Source organism: Trachemys scripta, chromosome 1, assembly GCF_013100865.1.
Source record: "Trachemys scripta elegans isolate TJP31775 chromosome 1, CAS_Tse_1.0, whole genome shotgun sequence".
Classification (NCBI taxonomy): domain Eukaryota; kingdom Metazoa; phylum Chordata; order Testudines; family Emydidae; genus Trachemys; species Trachemys scripta.
The window spans coordinates 214,491,677-214,515,736 of record NC_048298.1 but is presented as its reverse complement, the minus strand read 5'-3'; the positions used below and the strand labels follow the sequence as shown (position 1 = coordinate 214,515,736).

At 44.0% G+C, this 24,060-nt stretch overlaps 1 protein-coding gene across 4 annotated transcripts in view; it reads left to right on the top strand.

Annotated features, from left to right (window-relative positions):
• EGFL6 (EGF like domain multiple 6) overlaps positions 1–24,060 on the top strand; it is a 68,269-nt gene that overhangs the window by 7,406 nt on the left and 36,803 nt on the right. For all 4 annotated transcript variants that reach the window (XM_034756935.1, XM_034756943.1, XM_034756921.1 and 1 more), the window contains exons 2-6: positions 2,765–2,874; positions 7,308–7,400; positions 11,307–11,426; positions 17,956–18,075; positions 22,836–22,970. In XM_034756935.1, coding sequence (XP_034612826.1) covers positions 2,787–2,874; positions 7,308–7,400; positions 11,307–11,426; positions 17,956–18,075; positions 22,836–22,970 — 556 coding nt within the window. In that variant the 5' untranslated portion in view covers positions 2,765–2,786. The remainder of the gene's footprint in view (positions 1–2,764; positions 2,875–7,307; positions 7,401–11,306; positions 11,427–17,955; positions 18,076–22,835; positions 22,971–24,060) is intronic.

The following is a 24,060-nucleotide window of genomic DNA, read 5'->3' as shown; positions in this document are numbered from 1 at the left end:
CGTGGACAGAATGGTGCTTGTGCTACTCTAGAGCAAATGGAGACTGAGATGGATTTACTATATTTCTTCAAGTTTGGCAAGGATATAAACTCTTGTGCTTCAGGGTATCATCCAATAATGGGGATAAATCTGATTGATGCACGGGGAATAGTGAAAAAGGTCTCTAGGGACAGGTGATCCCAACCTGTGTTCGGCTGGATTTCTTGCACCTCTCTGTGAAGCCTCTGGTACTGACCACAGTGGGGAAGAGGCCTGATCTTCTGTAGCAATGCCTACATTCTTCCATTCCAAGGAGGAATCCGTAGGTATGGTCTGATATTGAAGACTAGAGCTGGATTGCTCTTAAACAAAATCCATGGCCAGACAGCTAAATCTCCCCTCACCAACTGAGTATTCTGTCATGTCCTTAAAGAGGCAGGATGGTCTGGATAAATTTTTCCTTGTGTGTCCTCAAATCAAAAATTTGATTAGTGGAATATGTTCATCTTCTGGGACCTGAGAGTCACAAAAATATTGAAGATTTAGTGGAAAATGTAATCTTTTTATCTGCAGTTCCTGCAATATCAAGCCATGGTACATCCAGGGAATTTTATATAAGAATGGTAATATGGAGTGCAGTGTCAGTTACCTCCAACCATTAGATTCTTGTACTGAATTAATGGTTTGTGCATTAATCTCTTCATATCACACATGAGATTCCTGACTCCTGCAGAAGACTTTGGAGTCGTGTCATTTGTCTACATGGGCAGAACAGATTCAGGTGTGTTTTCAAGACCCTTTCCTAACAGAAAGCTTTTTAGCCATAAGTAGAATGATTTTTAAAGTCGAAAATACACCCCCAACAGAATTTCTTTTAATCTGAGCTGCATAAAATGCCTTCCCTCAATGTTAAGGCACAGAACATCATTGAAGTCTATGGAACTGTGCTGATATACACTGGCTCAGCATCTGCCCCTTGAGTTTTACAAAGGAATATTCGTTTGTTAAAGAAAGGGAAAGGCAAAGCTTTTTTGAATAAAAACCAAACAGCCCCAAATTCAGAGGCTATGAATAATGAACTGATTATTGGAATGACATCAGAAACTTTAACATGCATTTGTAAAGTTAATGGTGTCAGCCAGCCACAGGTGGCACCGTAGCACCGACAGACCCCAGTCGTCAGTGGGCGGGATCGAACCTGGGATCTCTGAAGCTTAGTGCATGAGCCAAAAGCTACCTGGCCCTTAGAAATTAATGAGTTTGCTACAGCATTGGCTAAGTGGTCTCAGTGCCACTACAGAGGACCGAACACCACACGCAGGAGGTTCATGGGTTACAGTATCATCTTTCTACAGCCATTATGGTAGCAGGCTTCAATGAAACCTGACATGACCTTCCAAGAACTAACGATCAGCAAGACATTTCTTTGATCTTGCCTTTTCTAACAAACCTATAGCAACAGGTATATTTATATTTTAAGACGCACCCCCACAGACCAAGACACTTCACTGCACATGCTTCTTCCTTTGAGGAGAGGAATGAGAGAATAAGCACTACGTGAGAGATGAGTCACGTGCCTTAATGCACTGCTGGAAGGCGCTCAGATACTATAGTGGTGAGCGTGTTATAAAAACCTCTATCGAATAGACTTTACAGAGCTCCATCAGACTCCCAAGTCTTTGCCCCAGGGTGAGATACAACACTTTGTTTAGGCTCGCCAATAACTATGAGCTCTTGGATTCCTTCTGCTGACCTGTCTCCTGGCTGGCCTGCCTCTGGTGACAGTTCCATTTCAGAAGGCAGTTTTGCTGAGGGAAATATCATTCCCTATCTTTGGAAGTATTCTTTTTCTCTTAATTTATGTGACTGGTTCCTGTGGGGATGAGTGCCTGAGAAATCTGTAATGAGTATTGTAACTCCATAGTTGCTCTAATGAAAGTTTTATATTACAACTCAATACAGGGTGACAGGCATTAATGACACTATCATCAGGAGATAATGCGATGACGTTAATATGTATCAGAGGAAGTACAAAAATTCATGAGTCTTATTTTCAGTATAGGACTTATGTGTTCCCACAAATTGCCCTGTAAATACCCACACCTTCACCTGGAAATTCTAGCTACTGAACTATCTCTAATGAGGCAACATTTTCTTTGAGGAAGGACAAATATTTGTAGACTTTGTCAAAGAAGTGTATTAAGGAGGGGCGTGGAGAAGGGGGTGGACGCATGGGATTTCAGGTCAGGGACGGAGTTTCGTGCATAGGTGGCTGAATGGCAGAAGACCTTATGGACAAGAGTTGGAGGAGGAAAAACAGATAGGCTGGGGGGGGAGGTTAATGGGCGGGTGGGGGACCCCAAAACCATCACTGCATAGTAACCACCTCAGGATTTATGCAGCACTGATTTTCCATAAGTATTGTAATTTGGTCATTAGCATTGTAGAATTAGTCACGGCGGCCCATTTCCTCATCTGGTGCAAAATGGAATCACCCCATTGACTCCAGTGAAGCTACACTGACTTGTACGAGCTGAGGATCTGGCCCTATTTTCTACTTTGCAATTTTAATAGAAAAGCTGTAAGTTAGTTACAGTTTTAAAACCCTGAACCGCCTATTTAGCATCCCTTCAATGAACCCTGCTGACTACTTCAGTGACGCATGTCAGCAACATTAAAATGTGTGGTGGTGGATGAAATTTGATTAAAACATGCAAAGGAGGCAGTGTGATGGTGGATTAAAATGTGTTCCTCTGCTGCAGCTAATGTTATGCTTCGTGCACAGCTCAAGAGGTCACAGGCAGCTGATGAGTGTGAGCCAGCCTGGGGTTTGTCGCTACGGTTCTAAGCTCGAGTGCTGCTATGGCTGGAGAAAGAACAAAGGGCATTGTGAAGGTAACATTAGCAAATAACCATTGACATCTTCATGACTGTGTGCTTAGCTTTTAATAATGTGGCTCCTTATGGGCCCACCAGAGGTTATAGGAAGCAGAACAAGTGAGGATTCAATATACTGTAGGAGCATGAAGCAAATAAGTGTTTTTTAGAGAGCGTCCCTTTAAAAATGCAGAATTGGATAAACAGAAGCACCCAGTAAAATAGCTTCATAACTTTAACGCCAGAAGGGACCATTAGGATTACCTGGCCTGACCTTCTGCATAAACACCGAAAGATGAGAATTGGAGAATGCCTGTACCAAGATAGCCATCGAAAATTAGAACAAGATCCAAAAAATCAGAAATGCAGACTGTAATCACTAAAACTATATTTACAGACAGATGCTTTTCATTAAGTAGCAGCCTTTATCTTCAGATTCTCTGGGAAGCAATAGTTTCCACCCTTCTAAAAAGAGAATAAAATTCAAGCAACAAGTCCATCTGAATAGAACTTATGTTGCCAGCCAGAATTCTGGTCCCTAGAGAGCTGGTTTCATGAAGGATCAATGGCTTTTAAGAGGCTTCCAATCTGTTAAGGGCATACAAATGCTAGGAAGAGGGTAATATGAAATCTCTCCCCAGCTGTATTTAGGCAAAGCACAATGAACTCATAAAATGCCAGACTTTAAGAGGAGTCAATTTCTTAGCTCCTCCATCTGCTGTGCCGATAAACTTAGCGCTGACTATCTGTCGAAGTTTAATAAAGTGTATAATTGGTAAAAATCAGTAGACTGCCGTCTAAAAGGGACTGATGCCCAAAAACCTTTTCTCCTTATAATTGTATTAATATGCTTTTCAGATAGCAATGCTAGTTTTAAAAAAAAAAAACTTGAGCAAAGGGATTCCTTAATAATTTTGCATTGTTTGTATAACTCTAGTTCTGGTGCTAAAAGAATACACAGAGGTAAATATGGCAATAAGCAAAAGTAATTTGGATGAGCAAATGCAACTAGTCACTTTTTTCCCCAAAAAGCATTCAGATGACCTCCTATTGGTGTCCAGTTTTGACAAGTTCTTGAAATTCTTCACCTGGCAGATTTCTGGTTTGAGTCAACCAGGATGTCAATCTAAACTGTAAATAAAGATGCAGTAGCTCCTCACTCCCGGTGAGGATTTTTTTTTTTTTTTTATACTCATTTGATTTCACAGTGTGCAACTTTTCATTCAGGGTTTATGTCAGTTTAGGTACGGTGAAATTCTTCATTAATTTGAGGTACGAGGTGATTTAAATGCAAAGGATTAATACATTTAATAAATGTTTAACAAATTTTTAAAGAACTTAAAAAAGAGACCAAAATGCCATTGTGCTAATTCTGGCAAATTCTAAATTGTGGCTTTCCTATGTGCTTTAACTGGTAATACAGGTACACAAGAGAATTGGGACAAGATCCTATAAACTTTGTACACATCTCCAGGGCACCTAGGTGCTATGGTAATGCAAATAACCAACAGCAACAATATCCCACTGACTTCAGCAGGAGTTACTTGTATCTATGCATTTCACAATTAGGTCTTCAATTTAAAAAAGAAAATGTGTCATACTGGAGAATATCTGCTTTTGTAAAATATTTTAGGGTCTCATGTTCAAGATACAATGCTCTGATCCTCGATTACTAAATACCATTTTATGAGCTCCTCTGGAAAATAAAATAACAGCTCTGTAGCAGGGTAAGAAACTTGTAAAGCACTGGGGAAAGAGGTGTTTCACAACAGACTTGTAACAAATCAGTTAAGTCCTGAATTACCAAACAAAAATCCACATTCCCCCAGACTACTCATAACCACTGTTCTGAGCACCAGTGCTAGTTCAGGTCAAATTTTTCAAACTTGGGTGTCCAAAGTTAGGCATCTAAATCTTATTTAGGCCCTTAAGTAGTCTGGTGCTCAAAACCTCCGGGGGGGGGCAAGGTATTTATTTAGGTGTCTAGACAAGAATTTAGGTGCCTAACATTGAACACACATTTGAAATTTTTGCTCTTATTTTTTATTGCTTTAGCAAAAAGGGAGATTGGAGAGATCTAGATCTTGAACAGCAAAAGCTGACATTCTTACAACCCACTAGCTCATGGATGCCAAAAATGTTAAGATGGCAGTTTTCCAGTTCTGCAGTGCTTAGTGGTGTACAATATTGGATGCACTGAAAATTAAGCCATAATGGTTAGTGAAATATTAAACAGTTAAAAGTCTGGGTATATTTTAAAGTACTGGTTCATTAAGTCTTTTGCATGCTGTGTAGCACTTACTGATGCTAGTAATCACACTGAATTTCTTGCACATGTGAGCAGGTTTTTTAAAGAAGTGCCAAGCCCTCAGAACAATTTGGAAGTAGTAGAAAGAAGGGCACCAACCTACTGGCTAATAATGTTCTGGGTTGCGAATTAAAAAGCTTAAACTCATAAATGTTCAGGCTTAACAGGTGGAAGAGGTATCATAATTTATAATCGGCTCTAGTGCGCTTCATGGTTCTCCCAAAAGAAACCGCTTCCGAACAAAAGATATAAAGCACAACCTAGTAACCACCATGCACAAGCCAGAGGCAAGGTTATATATAAAGGTGAGGCTAGAATCCAGAGGTGAATCTAGCAAGTAGGTTGGGGGCACTGAATTAGGTAGGCAATATTTCACCTTGAACAGGACAAAGCAAAGGTTTTTGGTTTTATTTTTACACCTGCACCCCCACACAGGGAGAGAGTATGGACTAGATATGCTCCTGAGTCTCTGATGGCTCTACACACTCACTCACTCGCTCGCTCTCCTACCAGGGAGCTTCGATGAAGTTCCTGGCAGGAGTTTGAGCTATTTGGCCTGACCTTCCTTAGAGTGAGTCAACCTTGTGTGGAGGACCTTGCAGATGGAAGGAGTAATTTTAAATTCCCCCCTGCCAGTAAATCTAGCCAAATTGTTTGGTATTCTTTTAAAAGAAAAATGTAACCCTCAGCGTGGGATGGGACATACAACTGCCCTGTCCAAAGACATAATAAAGCATTTAGTTAGTAATTTAGAATCCAGGCCTAAATTTTTGCTCTCTTTGCATACCAGGATGCACAAGTGTATTTGAAGCTGTCTTGACATCATTAGTTTCTCCAGTATGCTCATACTATATGGGAAGACTTTAAATACTGTGTGTGCTTTACCATTAGATGTTAAACATCTTACTACTGCATACAGAAAGATATTGTGCTACATGGGCATTGTGTCAGACAGTCACTGCAATTCTCGGGTGGCATGTCAGACCCCGTAATTAGAAAATGTTCAGACACATCAGAAAAATTCTGTGCCAATTCAATCTTTATGTAATCTGATTTCCAAGGGAACTGCATGGGGTCTAAATCAATTGGCAGAGAGTCTGACTCTGCTTATCCACAGTAACCTGAAGCTGCTCTAGAATGGCAATTCAGCAATATTCTATAGAGATAAATCCTCTCTGGAGAAGTTCATAAGTGGAACTCCAGAGTGGGTAGAAAAAGGAAGGAAGAGGCATGGACAAAGGACAGTGAGGGGGAATTCAGAGGAAAAGGGAGAAAAGCTCAGACTCTGCCTTATGAATAATAGACATTACAACTGACTCTTGGGTTTTAAAATGCTAAATATATCTCTAATACAGCACTTACGAACACATGATAATGAACGAATGTAGATGAGTTTGAGACTTTTTTTTTTGAGAGATGCACATTTTAGTTCCAAATTTCTAAGCTTCTAACAGCCTTACATATTTCCATTCACCTGCTCCCCCACAGCAAGTAAACTCTTTGAATGGATGAGCAGAAACATGTACTGTGATGTAGCAGAACCCTGGCAGCTGCCTTAGACTACAGCTCTATTCTTCCAGTGGCTCCACGCTCTCCTACGGTCAAGCTCCATTGTGCTGAGGGACAGGGAAAGTGCTGAAGAGGAAATTGATGCAGCCTCTTACTGATGCAACCCCATTTTTGGCAGGGGGAAAGAAAGTGAGGGGATTGTTCTGGAGGGGACGAAGGAAGAAAGCTATGAGATTCCTTTCAGTGCATACAGCTCCTTGTAAGCCAATGGCAGTACCATCTCCCCTTCCTTTCCCTTCAGCCCCAAAGCCCTGCCAACCTCTTCTGCCTCCAACGCTACTCTCTTCTGCTCCACATCAGTGCCAAATTCCTTCTTTTCCCTCCCATGCTCATGCTTAGCCAGTATCTTCCTCCTGCTCCCCACTCTACAAAAATTTACCAGTGCAGACAGAGCAAGCTATCTGTGCTGCCTTGAGTTTTGTCCTGTTCAGTTAAAATGTCCTCTGGGTATCATGGAGTGATGCAGATTAAATACTTTGACAACTTTTAGTTCACACTAGGTTCTCTTGTAATGCAGAAATGTCTCTACCTTCTAGCAACAACACCTTTAATTTCTCTCTGTTTTGTCCTCCAGCCACCTGTGAACATGGGTGCAAGTATGGCGAGTGCGTGGGGCCAAACAAATGCAAATGTTTTCCTGGATTTACAGGGAAAACCTGCAGTCAAGGTTTGTACACATTATAGTTCTTCTCCAGAAAAGAGACTTTGATCATTGACAGTCTGTCTCCTTGTCTTCAGCTCCCTTTGGAAAAGTGTGTGTGGGGGGGGAGGGGAAATCTCAGCCATTTGTTTGCAGCTACAACTTTAACTGACTTAGGAATTCTGAATTGTCATGGATGATTAAAGGATAAATATGGAAACTAAAACAGGTAATAGTCTTCAGTGAAAACATTCTACTTACCTGTTCCCTCAACAAGCATCTTTCTTCTAGATACTGTACTTATCTATAGTACTTACATGGCCCCCATCGCTCTAGTATCTGAGTGCCTCACAATCTTTCATGTATTTTTACTGAGGGTACTCCTGTAAGTCAGGGCAGTGCCATTAGCTCCATTGTACAGAGGGGGAACTGAGGCACAGAGCAGCTAAGTGACTTGCCCAAGGTATGTCAGGACAGCTGTGGCAGAGCAAGGAATTGAAACTAGGGGTTTCCCAGGTCCTAGGCTAGTGCCCAAGCCATTGAACCATACTTGTTCTTCAGTATCTTTACAATATATAAAATCCACTTAAAGTGCAAGTGTTCAGTGTTCTGAACCCCTCCTGTACATTTCCTTTCTTCTGCTCATGCAGCCAGGATTTGGGGTGTATGTTGTTGGCTGTCCTATATTTTTGCTCAGAATATCAGATGTATGCAAACAGTTTTTGTATTGTTTATAGTTAGGGTTGCCAGGCATCCAGTTTTCGACCAGAATGCCCGGTCAAAAAGGGACCCTGGCAGCTTTGGTCGGCACTGCTGACGGGGCCATTAAAAGTCTGGTCAGCGGTGCAGAGGGGGTCTGGGGCTAAAGCAAGCTCCCTGTGGCTCCCGGAAACAGCCCTGAGGTGCATGGGAAGCCAGAGAGGCTCCATGTGTCCCCACCCCAAGCGTCGGCTCCGCAGCTCCCATTGGCCGGGAACCACGGCCAATGGGAGCTGTGAGGGTGGGCACAAGGGCAGCACGTGGAGCCTCCCTGGCCGCCCATGCACCTAGGGGCTGCAGGGACCTGGCGGCCGCTTCCTGGGAGTCACAGTAAGCGGTGCTGGGACCCCACACACCTCCTGCACCAGCCCTGAGCCCCCTCCTGAACCCCAAATCTCTCATCCCCAGCCCCACACTCAGAGCCTGCATCCCAGCCAGAGTCCTCCCTCTCCCCTGCAGCCCAACCCCCTGCCACAGCCCAGAGCCCTCTCCCGCACCCTGAACCCCTCATTTCTAGTCCCACTCAGAGCCCATACCCCAGCCACACAGCCCCAAGCCCCAACCCCCGCCCTAACCCCCACCCCAGCCTGGCACCCTCTCCCTCACCCCAAACCCCTCATCCCCAGCCCCACCCCCAGCCGGAGCCTGCACCCCCAGCCACAGCCTGGTGAAAGTGAGTGAGGGTGGGGGAGATCGAGCGACAAAGGGAGGGGGGGAACGGAACGAGTGGGGACGGGGCCTCGGAGAAGGGGCGGGGCAGGGGTGTTTGGTTTTGTGCCATTAGAAAGTCGGCAACCCTATTTATAGTACAGTAGTGCCAAAAGGTCTTGATCAAGATCTAGGCACAATGCTTAAGCATAGTAAAAAAAATAATCCGAGAGTTTATAGCCAGAATAGACATGAAAGAAAGGAAGCATTATAAATTTGCACCCCTACTAGTCCAAAATAGCCTGGCACACTTCAAAAGACACATGTTTGAGAGGATTTGTGGACAGGGCTGAGAGCATGCTTCCCACTACAATTAAGGGGTGGAAATGAGTTCTCTAGATTGTAGGCTTGCTGAGTTCCTGCTCAAAATTATTTTCATGCTGTTGAAATTTTATTGTAGTATAGGTTAGGGCACCTAGAGTCTTGTATAGGCATCTTACTAATTAAATAAATTATCTTCCCCATTTTATGGATGGAGAAATGAGATGCAGAGTGATTAGAGACCTCCCCAAAGATCCACAAGAACTTCTCATAAACAGGAATTGAACCCAGAAATCCCACTCTAGTTCCTTGACCACAAGTTTTTCTTCTGAACTGACTTGATGGACACTTCACAATTTACATGGGCAAATACCCTTTGTTTGTACATGCTAATTTGAATTTTTGAGAACTCTGAAATTAGGACATCCAAACTTGTACATTCAGAAACTTGAGTGCATAGTTTTGGCTTCATAAGTTTACAGGTAGCCTTTGAAAATTTTGAAAAGGGAACATACTGTTACTTTTTCACAGTGTTTTTACGCTCTGCTTTAAAATGTTAAGCAATCAGATTAAAAGGACATTGTCAACTTTGAATATTAACAGTTTGCAAAAAAATTAAACAGTCCAACTTCTGAGATCACTGCAGAACATTATTTGAAGGGTGCTATTAGAAAAACCCTTCAGAAAAGCCTTTCAATTTTTCTTCTTCCATGTTGACACTATTTATAAGGAATTTTCAGCAAGGAAAAAACTAACTGACTGACTCTAGAGGAAATGATAAAATTGACTATATGCAATGGGTAAAAATTTCTAAAGCACCTAAGTCCTGTTTTTCATAAGAGGCTAAGAATCATTGAAAGGTAATAGGACTTAGGTCTCATAAGTCACTTTGAAAAATGTTTCCATTGTCTAGTTGAATAAACAAATTTCTGCTCATCTTTGTTACAATAATCCTGGCTGTTGCATGGAACTGTAGTAGCTACAAAACTTTCAGCTGTAGTTTCCAAATTGGTGTGTCTCTAAAGATGTATGAAACAACAATGTTTTGAGTAATATCATGTTTCCTTTTTTTGTTGGAATGGGCTCTGACAAATACTTTTGCAGACATATCACTACCCAGACGGTTTGCTCTTTGTGGCCTGGAGATTTTCCTCTGACCTGCAGGCCACACTGACACATGAACAGATGCTGAGACCATTAGAACTGGAATTGAGCCCACTCAGCCTTCTGAGATATTTTTTTTTTATTGAAATCACATTAGTGTAAACACATTGTGTGTGGACTATGTGCAGTGATGTATTTTGTTAATGAACTCTTCAGTATTTGATAAACAGGTTTCAAAATAGTGAAAGAGGGGCAGTTGCCAAACAGTTTATGAAAGTCACAAATGCAGATACTGTTCACATATAACAGGAGTGTAGCCTCCATTGTCAGCACTGTATTTCACTCCAGGCAAATTAAATTCAGCTAGGTGATTTCCTTCTCTACAAAAGCTGGTTCCTGGGCAATTAAAAACTAATATTGTTTCTTTCTTGCCCTTTTCAGGAGTAGTTTAAAGAAAAAAAAGTGGGTAAACTAACCTAAACTCCATATTCCCCAAATGAGAAGTGCGTTTACCCTCAGCTACACTGATACTTTTCAGATTTTATTGACAGGTTGGGTTTTGAGAATGGTAAAGAACTCAGCTGCATGAGGTGTTTGGTTGTTTTGTTTTGTTTTTTTAAGGAAACAGACAATTCTTAACATATGATCACCTCTGTCTCCCTTAACGATTTGCTCTTGCCACGACATCACAGCTGATGCTTGGCCCATGAAATCTTTTAGTCCTCTTTTCCCCGTGCTGTGTGACTGACTTGTTTTCACTTTTTTTTTTTTTTTTTATGAATGTCAGATGGGGGACTAAAGTCTCTAGCTAGAATAATAAAAACCCTGCTGTTAGCAAATATTGTAATTGCAGTTCTCTCTCCCCTTGCAGTCTGCCAGAGGTTGCACTGCAGTCTATCAGGTGCAGCCGGCTCTCCTTGCTAGTTTTTATAGCACTCACTTAGGCAGATGGTCTGCTGAATTCCTTTCTTGCAAAGGGTTGGCTCATTTTCTATCCCAGGGCTTTTACTTTGGGGAATTTTAGGCATGAAGCAACATTATAACCATATATTTAAAATAACAAAAATCTCTGCACTCATTTCATTCAAATTATTTCTGCAGATACAAATGAATGTGGATTGAAACCACGTCCCTGTGAGCATAGATGTATGAACACCCATGGCAGCTACAAGTGCTATTGTCTCAATGGCTACATGCTCATGCCAGATGGCACGTGTGCAAGTAAGTAACACTTATCGCAGGATAAGTAGTAATTTAGATACACAGATTATCCAATCAATATCTTATCACAAATGACTCCTGTGTAATGATGGCTGGCAGCTAGTTTATCTGTGACAGGGTATCTCTCTCAGGTTCCTAGTGCTGTCAACACTAAAGGATGTGCTCTCCTGTGGCTCTATTTTTAAAGGGATAGATTAAACTAATCTAGGGTACAGTTGTGTTTTTAGGGGAATGTTAGTCCTTAAAAATAAAATCATTAGATAGTTCTACAGGCTTAGTTCAAATGTAGGGTAGCTTGCATAGCCTCTGTCCACAACTCTGCTAGTCCGCCATATTAGAAAGACAAGGCGGGTGAGGTAATATCTTTTATTGGACCAGCTTCTGTTGATGAGACAGACAAGCTTTTGATTTTATACAGAGCTCTTCTTCCGACCTATGTAAGCTCCAAAGCTTGTCTCTTTCACCGGCAAAAGTTGGTCTAATAAAAGATATTCCCTCATTCACCTTGTCTCTCTGATATCCTGGGACCAATATCCTTATTGACTAGGGATGAATGAGCCCAGTACAATAAACTATAGATACAGAATTCAAACTGAATTTTTAGTGAGGTTCACAGTGTTCAGTAAGCTTCTTAAAACATGGGGAAACAGTGTTCTTCCACTTTGGAATGGCCTTTTTCCACCCCAAAGTGAAAGTGCCAATTTAATATCCTAGAAATTACTTTCTAGTGCTCTCTCTAGTTCTGTCTGACACGACCCAAGCCCTGGTGTTCACAGTACTTCTTTGGAAGACTTTCGTACTAATATATCCCACCATTAAGAAACTTTTCCTAATATTTGGCCTCCATTTTCCCATGCATAATTTTATCCTATTACTTCTTGTTATAGTCCTTCGTAGCACCCTGCATCATCTCTCTTTTCCTGGTGTGTTGTCTGTCTACCAGCTTGTGTCGACAGACATGCGCCAGCTCAAGTAGAGTTGGCACACTAAAAATAGCCATGTAGTCAGGAGTAGTGCAGGGGGTGGCTCGGGCTAGCTGCCAGAGCACAAACCCAGCCAGAATTCCTGGTACATTCCGTAGTGGCTAGCCTGAGCCACTGCTGACCCCTGCTACACTGCTATTTTTCGTGTGCTAGCTCTGCTTGACCTAGCACGTCTGTCAACCCAAGATGGGAAGCATGCTTCCAGCTGCATTGTCGACATACTGTAATGCACTGGCCACCACCCAAGCATTCCCTTGCGGCCAGCAGCCCTATGCAGTCCTCTGTCCGTTTTCCTCTTCTTCAGGGCTCCAGGAACAAACCCCACATAGTCACAGCCCTTCTTGGTGTCTGGTTTATTTACAACAATAAAAAAAAAACCCAAATCAGTCTTCCACCCAGCTTTAAGCTAGGCACAGCCCTCCTCTTCCTCCCTGAAGCACTAAGCCATTAATAGTACCTAAATTTAGTAGTCAGAGTTCCATAGAAATTGTTATACTAGATCGGTCCATCTAATTCAATGTCTTGTCTGAAACAAATCAGTACCAGCTGCTTCATAGAGAGGTGAACATAATGGACAATTAGGAAGTAATCTTCTCATTTGGGAAATTTCTTCCTAATCCTGTGTCACTTAGAAGTTAGTTTTATGTACTGAAGTAAAATGACTTGTGGCCCATCCAATTTTTTTATCATATCTATCTAATGCACCTGTGAATATTCTCATCCGTATAAATGTTGAATACTTTTAGGAATCCACCAAGCACTTGACGTCAATGATATGTATTGCTTATCTTCATAGACAAAATTCACTTTCCTGAGTGTGGTTTCTTTAAACCTGTACAAAGGCATCTAGAAGTAATATGTACAATACTGTATGTACAAGACATATTTACAGGTACACACATACCCATATACTGCACAGTTGGCTTGTTTATACAGTGTTGTTGCAAAGAGTTCTGAGAGTGACAGTAAGCAAGCTTTTTTTATTCATACTTTTGCCCCTTTTAACCGAAGCAGTTAGCCAACATTCTGGGTCTTCCAGGTTGTTTAGATGTTTGGTGATAGAATCAGGTATTTCTTTGGTGCAATCCTATTTATTTATAAAGAACATACCCTAAAGTCTTGTTTTACTGATGGCAGTAGGAATCAAACAGGAAGAGGTGGTGTCTTTACTCACAGTTCCAAGAGCTATAACTTGATCAACCCCACTGCCCCGGGGCTGGCACATTCCTCACCTCACTCAAGGATGCAGACAGGCTAGAGCTCCTCAGGTCCCCTGTGTCTAGTTAAGCTTCCAACTCACCCCTTGACTAGCCTGTCTGTTCGTCTCTCCTTCTCAGCCTAGTTTCTAGAGATAAAGATGGGGCTTTCCCAACTCTTCATGGAGTGGGTGGGGGTGGAACTAAACCAGCTCTTCCCCAGCTGGGCTTTGTCTCTAATTAGGCCTGGCCCACCCAAACAGGTGCAAGCAGGTGGGTTAATTGGTCTCAAGCCCACATGATTACCTTTGGCTGGGAGGAAGTTGATGTTATAGACTGCTGGTTCTGCAGCAAGGTTCTTAGCTGCTTATGTGGCTTCTTCTACTCTGTAGGTGAGGGGTGTGCCTTAGGTGCTGTCCAGAGAGAGCTGGGTAAAGCTACTGAGAGGCAGAGGAGGTGGAGAGAGCAGCATGCTTCTCTGGGGGCCCTGCCATACTTTAGAGCAGGAGGGTACAGTGGGGACCCTGGAGTGCCTGGTGGTTTAGAGGAGTCCTGTGGGCTCCCTCAAGGGATGCAGTTGTGAGCGAGGTATTTGGGAAGCAGAGGACAGCAGGATACTAGCACAGTGGCTGCTGGAATTGGAAAACAGCAGGTAAAGGCTGTAGCCAGGGAGCAGCAAGAGAGTGTCTCTAGGGCAAGATCAGTGAGGGAGGATGAGCAGCCAAAGGGAGCTCCAGTAATGGCTGCTAGGGGAGTAGAAATGAGAGTAGCTGTCGCAGGAGTGCTGGTAGCAGCCAAAGCTCTGCAGGCAACCATGGAGGACTATGCACTGGTGACTGCAAGTAACTCAGACGTTAGAGTGCCAAGTGAGAATCCTGCTGGCAGAGCATGCACTGGTAGCTGTGGGGACTGCTGCCAGGGAAGGCGCAGCAAGGAAGGTGAGTCACCTGCTGGTGGCTGATGCCTAGAGTGGGCAGCAACAGCTGCAAGTTGGACACACCCCAGGAAGAGGAGTGATGGTCCCAAAACGGTCTGGCAGAGACACTGGTGGCAGCGTCAAGGGGAGAGAGACAGGGAGTTATGATGGAGCATGCGGCAGTTACCTTGAGATGACCAAGAGGTGAATCAGATGAGGAAGGAGAGGAAAGGGGACTTGGATGGACCAGTTGGACTCTGCTGTCTTGAATTGTAGATCAGGAATCCTCAGAGAACCGGGCCAAAGAGCCGTGGCCATTGATGGGGAGTGCGGTGGGCCTAGTTGGCACAATAAAGTCTATGCCCAAACCAGAACCTTGGGAGCAGCAGGAAGAACAGACCCTGTCAGTCATGCAGCTGCCCAGGAAGAAAAAGCCAGTAGCTTACAGACTGGACTAGTGGTGTTACCCACATACTCGAGGGCACCCTCCTTTACCCTTCCTGGGCTCAAGGTGTAACCCTTAATTTAGGCACTGGACCCTTTCCCATCCTGGGCTTAGGGTATAAGGCATCCACCCTTACCCAGTTCCTAGGGCTCAGGGCGTAATCTGTGGATTTGCAGTACCTTTTACCAGTGAAAGAGCCTTACACAATAATATCCTTAACCTCTAGTTATTAACAATCACCAAAACAGAATGCACACGCTAAGCATATAATGGTCACCACTCCCAATAAAGCAGATGAACTTTTCCTGGTGGTCAGGATCAGGTCATCTGGGGACTCCAGCTTCTACACAATATAGTTGGTAGGGTGTTGAGGTCTGACAGCTCTGACCTTGGGCTGTGTCCTGGAGTTGGTTCCAAAGAACTTCCTTTTGGTGAAACTTGAGTCCTGCTTAGCTAGACCTTAACCAAGCATTTTAAACTAAAGTATTACAAAACAGTATTACAATCCTAGCCCATTACGAAACAATTTTTTACCCCATCAGACCCCACCACCTTAGTTGATTTAAATCTTGCAAAATTAGTTCTGCAACAAACAATCAAAGAACCGAACAGAAACCACACAGATAAACAATGGAGAAGTAGGGACCAAAAAGGCAAAACAATAAAGAAGTAGAGATTTCACAATCACCCTCAAGGATAAGCGATTCCTTGCCAGAGCGAATGCTATCAAACAAAGTTTTCTTTAAACATCTTAAGCTGTCCATGCTCTGGTACCGTCTCAACACCCTGGTCCCGGCCCCGGGCTTCCTGGCCGACCTCCGGAGGGTGATTCTGGAGTTCTTTTGGCCAGGACTGCACTGGGTCTCTGCAGGGGTCCTCCATCTGCCCCTGGAGGAGGGAGGGCAGGGCCTGAAGTGCCTCCACACTCAGGTCCATGTCTTCCGCCTCCAGGCCCTGCAGAGGCTCCTTTATGGTGCAGGTAATCCGGCGTGGAGCGTATTGGCGCACGCCTTCCTGCGCCGCTTCCGAGGGCTCCGATACGACCGGCAGCTCTTTTATCTCGATCCGAGAGGTCTTCCGCGAGACCTCTCCGGGCTGCCGGTCTTCTACCAGGACCTCCTCCGGACCTGGAAACTGTTCTCAGCGACCAGGTCCGTGGCGGCCACCGAGGGGGCAGATCTCCTCGCGGAGCCCCTGCTACACAATCCCCAGCTCCGTGTGCAGGTGGCGGAGTCCCCCGCGGTGCGCCAGAGGTTGGTCCTGGCAGAAGTCACTAGGGTCGGAGACCTCCTGGACTACGACCGGGGAGACTGGCTGGATCCCCTGACGCTCGCTCGGCGTATGGGGCTCTCCAGGCCTTGTACTCCCCAGTGCGTACTTCAGGAGGTGAAGGCCGCTTTGCCACCCGCTGCTCGGGTTTGCCTCGACCGGATCCTGCACGAGGGCACGCCCCGCCCACCCTCCACCCCTGGCCCTCCGGACCTTTTCATTGAGCCCCTGCCCCGTGGACCCAACCGGCCCCCCCGCCCCTTCTCCGTGAGCCGGCTGCACGATTTGCAGCCGGTTCGTTTCCTGACCGCGCCAAGGAAACATCTATACACGCTTGTGCTCCACACTCTTCACTTCCTCACCCTCGTGTCCCGCCCCGATACAAAGTGGCGGGACCTCCTGCCACCTGTCGAGGGTGAGAAGCCCCGGTGGGCCAGCCTCTATTCCACTCTGGTCCCGAGGCCCGCCGGGGATATCAGCTGGCGGCTCCTTCATGGGGCCGTGAGCACGGGCGTGTACTTGGCGCGGTTTACCCCTGTCCCGGACACTTGTCCTTTCTGCGGCGTGAGGGAGACCCTGGCTCACGTTTACTTAGAGTGTGCCAGGTTGCAGCCCCTACACCGGCTCCTCACCGATATTATGTTACGTTTTTGGTTACACTTTTCCCCTCACCTTCTCATTTATGCACTCCCTATCCGTGGCCCCACAAAGTCGCGGGACCTCCTGGTCAACTTCCTCTTGGCACTGGCTAAACAGGCCATCTATAAAACCAGGGAGAGGAGGTTGGCCGATGGAGGTGCCTGTGACTGCGGGGCCTGTTTCCGATCCTCTGTCCGTTCACGTATCCGGGCAGAGTTCCTCTGGGCGGCGTCCACTGGCTCCCTTGAAGCCTTTGAGGAGCAGTGGGCGCTGTCCGGGGTTCTCTGCTCGGTGTCCCCGTCTGGTTCTCTTCTTTTGACCCTTTGACCACACTCCTGTCCCTGTTTTTACATTAGTTGTCCCCCGTAATTATTTGAGTTCCAGGTCCTGTGGATCTTCCCCTTAGGCTGGGGGGGGGATCCTTTAGCAGTGGGCGGGCTTACGCCCGCCCACTTCCCGGAAACCCAATAGGTACAGGGAAATCTATTTGTGCTAATGGTCAAATGAGATTATGGAAAGGTTTTTGGAGGGTGTACGCAAGGGTGCAGGGTAAGAGGGTCTGGCAGCAGGTGGTGGTCGTTCCCCTGATGAGACCAGGTATTAAGGTCACCATAATGTTCTGTAACCATCTACTGCCCTATGAGTTGAACGTGGACTGGCTCAGTAGACAGATACCTCGTGGGCCCAGAAGAGAGTCCTGAGTTGACTGGGACTTTGGACAGAGGAATACAGATTCATGGTATACTTGTCCAGGTCTTTTGTACAACCACTCACCCAGCTCTATCATAGAAGCAGACGAATGGGGGTACATTAGTTACATGAGGCAGCCCTGAATCTGTCACAAGCTGGGCTACTTAGCAGTTTGTGGGGGTGGAGTGGGGAGAATGGACATGTTATGTTTAGGGATATTATCCCCCTACTGCAACATACTGAGGTGATGACAGTTGGTTGGTTTATTTTGCTGTACTTGATATTTTGCATTTTGATCTTTGGAGTTGGCACTTATTTGTGTCTTTTAGTTTAGGAAAAGGGCTGGTCTTGTTCCAGTCTAGATTCCAAGAAGGGTGTGTTTTGTCTTCAGATTCCAGGACATGTGCTATGGTGAACTGCCAGTATGGGTGCGAAGAAGTCAAAGAGGAGGTGCGGTGTTTGTGTCCATCAACTGGACTTCAGTTGGGACCAAATGGAAGGACGTGTATAGGTATGTGTGGCGTGATTTTTTTTTTTCCTACTCTCGATTTTTTCTGCAGAGCCCATTCAGAATGAAGTCCTGAATCTTAAACTCTGTATGGCAGCTGGTGTTGGACTACTGATCCCTCCTCGCAGGCTCAAGGTTAGGGCCTCTTGTTTTCAGTGTGCGACAAAGAAATTATCCCTACTGTTTTCAGAACATAGGAAAGAATAGTAATGTGCTTAAGATCCAAAGGTCAGTCTCATCACTGATGAATGACCAACAGCGCAGAAGTAAAATAGGAATCTCCTTCCCGACAATGCACAGCCCCTTGCTCAGGGCTCATGGCAAAGCCACAATTGACCCCACAGTTGGGACCTGGGGGCCCACTGCTAGCTGTATAGCATATTTAGAGCTGACTGCAAGGCTTCCACTTTGTTTCTGTCTGAAGATCACCACTTGTTTCAGTTAGGTTATCTGTACATTCAAAGGTCATTTTATTTCATTTAAGGTAACCCTAAGGATACTTATTTAATTTTAAGAGGGAACATAGTCAACAGCATGCACTAGATACACAGCAGAAATCTTAAACTTCATACTTATGTCTTCTTAAAGGGAGGGCAAAAGAACTCCTTCAGGTTTGTCTGTGCCACTGGCTTGAGACTATCAGAAAAACTTATTTTCAGAACACTGTACTCCATTTCACACAACAAAAATCATTAGGCACACAAGTTCATTTGCAAGCTTCCGCAAGAGATTTAGGTGCACCAGGCATCTGCAAACTTTGCAATTTTGCCATTCCAAGACTAGTTCTGTATCCCACAAAAATGCGCAGAGAGTTTATGTAACTTCCATTCCAGTCAGGCAACTTTAGACGATTGAAACTCATAACTAGAGCTGGGCAATAATTGATTTTTTTTCCAGTTTGATAGTAGTTCCAAAACACTGAAAAACAAATTTAATTCAGGTTGAACTGAATCTGAATTTGTTTTTGAATTTGCAGTGAAATGAAAAAGTCTAGCTTGGTTTTGTTGCAGAGCAGGGATTCAAACATGGGGCCCCACCATCCCAGCTAAGTGCTCTAGCCACTGGACTAAAGATTATGAGGGGTAGGGAACAGACATGAGCAACAGCACCAACTCCTCTTTCTTCTCCTTCTCTGGCTGTTTTCTGAATGGCTGAAATTATTTGTGTGACATTTTCCATATAGTTTCAGGTTGACTGCAACTACACGTTTTGTTGACTAAACTTTTAATTCAAAAAAAGTCACATAGCTCCACTCATAACTAAGAAAGCTGTATTTTCTGTGGTTGACCCAAAGGTACAGTAGAAATACCTCCTCTTGCATGTACAGTATTACTTGTGAAAATGTCTCTGACACAGAGGAGATGATGATGATGATTTCATGCACGTACACCGTGCCTATCACAATTGTATCTGATCACACTACAAATGGTTTGGGTCCAGATTATAAAGAACAGCTGTGCAGGCAATATCTGATAGGAGCAGAGGAATACAGTAGCTATTCAGTTTCAGATGTTGCTGAAAAATACATTTTTATAGGAATGCACTCTGCAGCCCAAAGAATATTTTGAATCTTGGAGAGGTTTGACATGTCAAACACACAGGAAATGAATTGTAACTATATAGGCAAAAAAACATGCATAGCCTTTCAAGCAACAGATCAATTAAGCACGTCAACCTAGACACACTTTTTCTAAGGAGAGACAGTTACCATAGGAGTTGTCCTTTTGACACACAGCTGCAACAGCACGCTATACACAAATTTCACATGACCTGAGTGTTTTATCGCTCTGTGAGCTATAGAGTGAACCCATATGGACATTTGGCTCAGCTTCCAAACCATAAACATGCCATGATGGGAACAGTGTTTCTTTCCTTGAAAATGAAATGAATGTGATTGGAAATGTTCTGTTTTGGGGTGAATCAGCAGGATTCCCTAACCAGCCTCCCATTTTAGTTTTATTATTAACATTTGTTTGAATTATTTAAGAGCTATTTGAAGGCAGACAGTCAGGAAGCATGTGTTTAAATACAACAGACAAGTCTAGAGCTTCTCCTAAATCTTTCTTTTAGCTATTCATACATCCATTTTGATTGTTTCATATGTTTGTTTAGCTTATGAAGTATCTTGGTACATTCAGCATACACCTTAAAACACTAAAAAGGAGTTTAGATAAATGTAATGCTCCAATAGAAATGGTGTAAACATGAGCAAAAGGAAGGATGGTCCAGTGGTTGGAGTATTAGCCTGGGACTTGAGAGATCTGTATTCAATTCCTTTCTCTGTCACAAACCTCCTGTGTGACCTGGAGCAAGTTGTTTGGTTGCTCTGTGACTCAGTTTCCCATCTGTGAAATGGGGATAAAAGTACTTCCAACCTCATAGGAGTATTGTGAGGATAAATACATTAAATATTGTGCAAGGCTCAGATACCAAAGTAGTAGGGATCATGTAAGTACTTACAATAGACAAGCAGCCCAACAGGAAATGTTTAGTTTAATGTAAGGTTCGCCATTCCAGGCCAATGAGGGCCACGGGAAGCAGTGCGGGCCAAGGGAACGGCAAACCATGGCCAGTGGGAGCTGCAATCGGCTGAACCTGTGGACGCTGCAGGTAAACAAACCATCCCTGCCCATCAGCGTATTTCCCTGATGGCCACGTGCCAAAGGTTGCCGATCCCTGGCCTACACCATCAGGTTTGGATATTTGACTGTGGTGTCAGATACATTTAATATACCACTTCACAATGCTACATAAGTAATAATAATACAGTAACGCCTCACTTAACGTTGTCCCGGTTAACCTTGTTTCGTTGTTACATTGCTGATTACTTAGAGAACATGGTCGTTTAAAGTTGCGCAATGCTCCTTTATAACGTTGTTTGGCAGCCTCCTGCTTTGTCCACTGCTTGCAGAAAGAGCAGCCCGTTGGAGCTAGCTGGTGAGGGCTTGAAACCAGGGTGGGCCAGCAACCCCCCAATCAGTTCCCCTAAGTTCCCTGTGCAGCAGCCGCCCAGCAGGCTAGCAATTGCCAGGCAGTTCAGGTGTCCCTCCCCCCACTGCCATGTGCTGCTCCTGCCCTCTGCCTTGGAACTGCTCCTGGGAGCCTCCTGCTTGCTGTGCGGGGAAAGGGGGGGGAAGGGAGGGGTAGTGTCAGGGTATCCCCCTCCCCCTGCTCCTGTATCCCATCTCCATAGAGGGGGGAGGGAAACAACAGGGCTCAGGATGGAGGGAGCTTGCTGGCCATAGCTGCTGTCTCAACTTGCTGACCTACTTAAAAAGGCAATATACTTAGAGTGGGGTCAGCATACTTAAAGAGGCAATGCACGTCTCTCTCTCTCTCTCACACACACACACACACACACAGTGTGTGTGTCTCTGTCTCTCTCTATCATGCTGTGTCTCCTCTCTTCATTCGTGCTGCCTTGTAGAGTGTGAGGCTACATTAACAATAATGTGTTAACCCTTGAGGGTTCAGCCGAGTGCTAGTTCAGCATTTAGCAGTAAGACATTTCCTGGGAAATATCCCACCATCTGATTCCACCACCTCAACCAAGCTTCACAATCATCATTGCTGTGCATGGTATTAAATTGTTTGTTTAAAATTTATATGGTGTATTTGTGTGTGTATATATGTGTATATATATATATATATATATAATAAAAAAATAGTTTTTTGTCTGGTGAAAAAAAATTCCCTGGAACCTAACTCCCCCATTTACATTAATTCTTATGGGGAAATTGGATTCACTTAACATTGTTTTGCTTAAAGTTGCATTTTTCAGGAACATAACTACAACGTTAAGCGAGGAGTTACTGTAGTTAAGGATAGTGATTTGTCATGGCAAATTCTATCTAACGTCACAGTTTGGTCATGTGGGGTTGTGGGAGGGAAAGGGAATCATAGAATCATAGAATATCAGAGCTGGAAGGGACCTCAAGAGGTCATCTAGTCCAACCCCCTGCTCAAAGCCAAATACCATCAATTTTTAAATGCCATATGTCACCAGTTGCATGATTTTAATGAAAATGTTACTTCATTTTGCAATAAGAAAAAAAAATTAAAACCAATTTAACATATAGCCACTCCAGATCATTGAAGAATCTTTCAAACAGTGGTTCTCAGGCATTTTCCATACCAGGGCCCCTTTCCCATTTATTGGGAAGGGCAGGGTGGTTGCATGCCCCTGACAGCTGTCTGCTACCCCCCGGGACTCACGACTTCCAACCTGAGTTCTACCCATAATTTCATACTTTTCTGTCAGAGCCAAAGGATTTACCCCTGCAAGCAGCAGTGCAGTAAAGCAGGAGAGAAAACTGCTGTTTTTTTTCTTCACTGATGCTTTCCCACCTCTGCAAAAGGCCTTATCTTAAGAGTCCTCTGCTGTTTCCTCTCAACTGCCCCTGCCCCAGAAGAGAAATCACAATCTGTGAAGTACTCCCTTCCCCAACGCATATTCCATGACCATATGACAAACCATTACCTTTAATGGTTCCTGCTATCTCCCAGCCTTTCACACAACCTAATTTTTAATTTGGCAGCTCTCAAGGTTTTCAGTGAACTTGGCTTTACTGTTACCATCATACCACGCAATCATATGCAAAACAATCCCCAAATATAAAAGTCACAGGACATGTTTTATAACATGGACATTTTGAAACGTGTGGTTCCAGTGACAGCTGTGACCAAAGCACACCTTGCAAGTGACAACTAGCACTGCATTTGTTTCTGCTTGATCTTACGAATTTCCATTTTCCTTGCCCTAGATATTGATGAGTGCTCCACTGGCAAAGCTATTTGCTCTTATAACCGCAGATGTGTCAACACATTTGGAAGCTACTATTGCAAGTGTCAGATTGGTTATGAACTGAAATATGTCAGAGGCCATTATGACTGTGTAGGTAAGATTTAGGCACAAGGTTGGTTTGTCTCTTCCTTTTCCTCAATGTATATCTTTCATGTTATTGCATGGTGATCAGTGGATTTTGCTTTAAGCATGAATATTGGCTTCTGCTTGAGAGTGCAGCTCAGAACCAGATGTAAAATATCGTTTAGAACCCTCCTTGGGACACTGACTAATCTCTGCAGCCTGATGACTGAAAAACTATATATAATGATATCAATGAAAATTTACAATGGCAACTGCAATTTATATTGCCTTCTCTTGCCAAGACCTCTCTAGGAGATTTCACACAAGATGTACAGTTATTTGTAATCAAGTCTGCAACAAGGGAACAATGGATTACAAGGGAGTGCTCAGTTTTGATTTAAGGCTGCTAATTGAAAGCTCGCTTGTTTGGATTAAAACCAAAAGGGGTAAATTAACTTTTTGGCTCTGATCAGCATAGTGAGGTGCAGCTTCCGATGCTTTCATTAAGTTGTAACACAATGGAAAGAGATGTTTGTTTGTCCAGCTCAAACAAGAAAAAATAACTGGCTGGAAAAAGCAGGTTTTAATTACTCTGAAGAACTGTGTTACATCTCTGATCTTTCAGATGCAGAGATAAATACAGATGAAAATACTCTTAAGTCATCTTAACATACACAGATGCAAAAACAAATGTCAAACCTCCCTAGTCCCCTGCTGCAGTCCATTAACTAGAGGCCTCGCATATTGCGTAAGAAGACCAAATTTGTAGTTGATGTGGCAGGCATTGAAAAATGTTGCTCTAATGATACAGTCGTAAGGGCCTGAGAGAATTGGAATTACACTGAGCACATACAAAAGAGAATTAATGTCCTCTTGTTTTTTGAGAGGTTTTTTAAGGCAGATTTCGGAGTGGAGTCTTGGTTTCCTGTTGTACTCAAATCCCAGGAGCCTTAAAACTGAAAATGATATCCTTCCCCCAACCTCCTTATGTATGTATGTGCATAGACAAAATGGTGAGACCTGGCCTAAAGCTTGCAGGTCTGAATCTTATTGACAAATACATCAGCCGTTGATGCAGAGTTCTCCTCTGTTACATGTTTGTCCACGCTGAGCCATGCTTT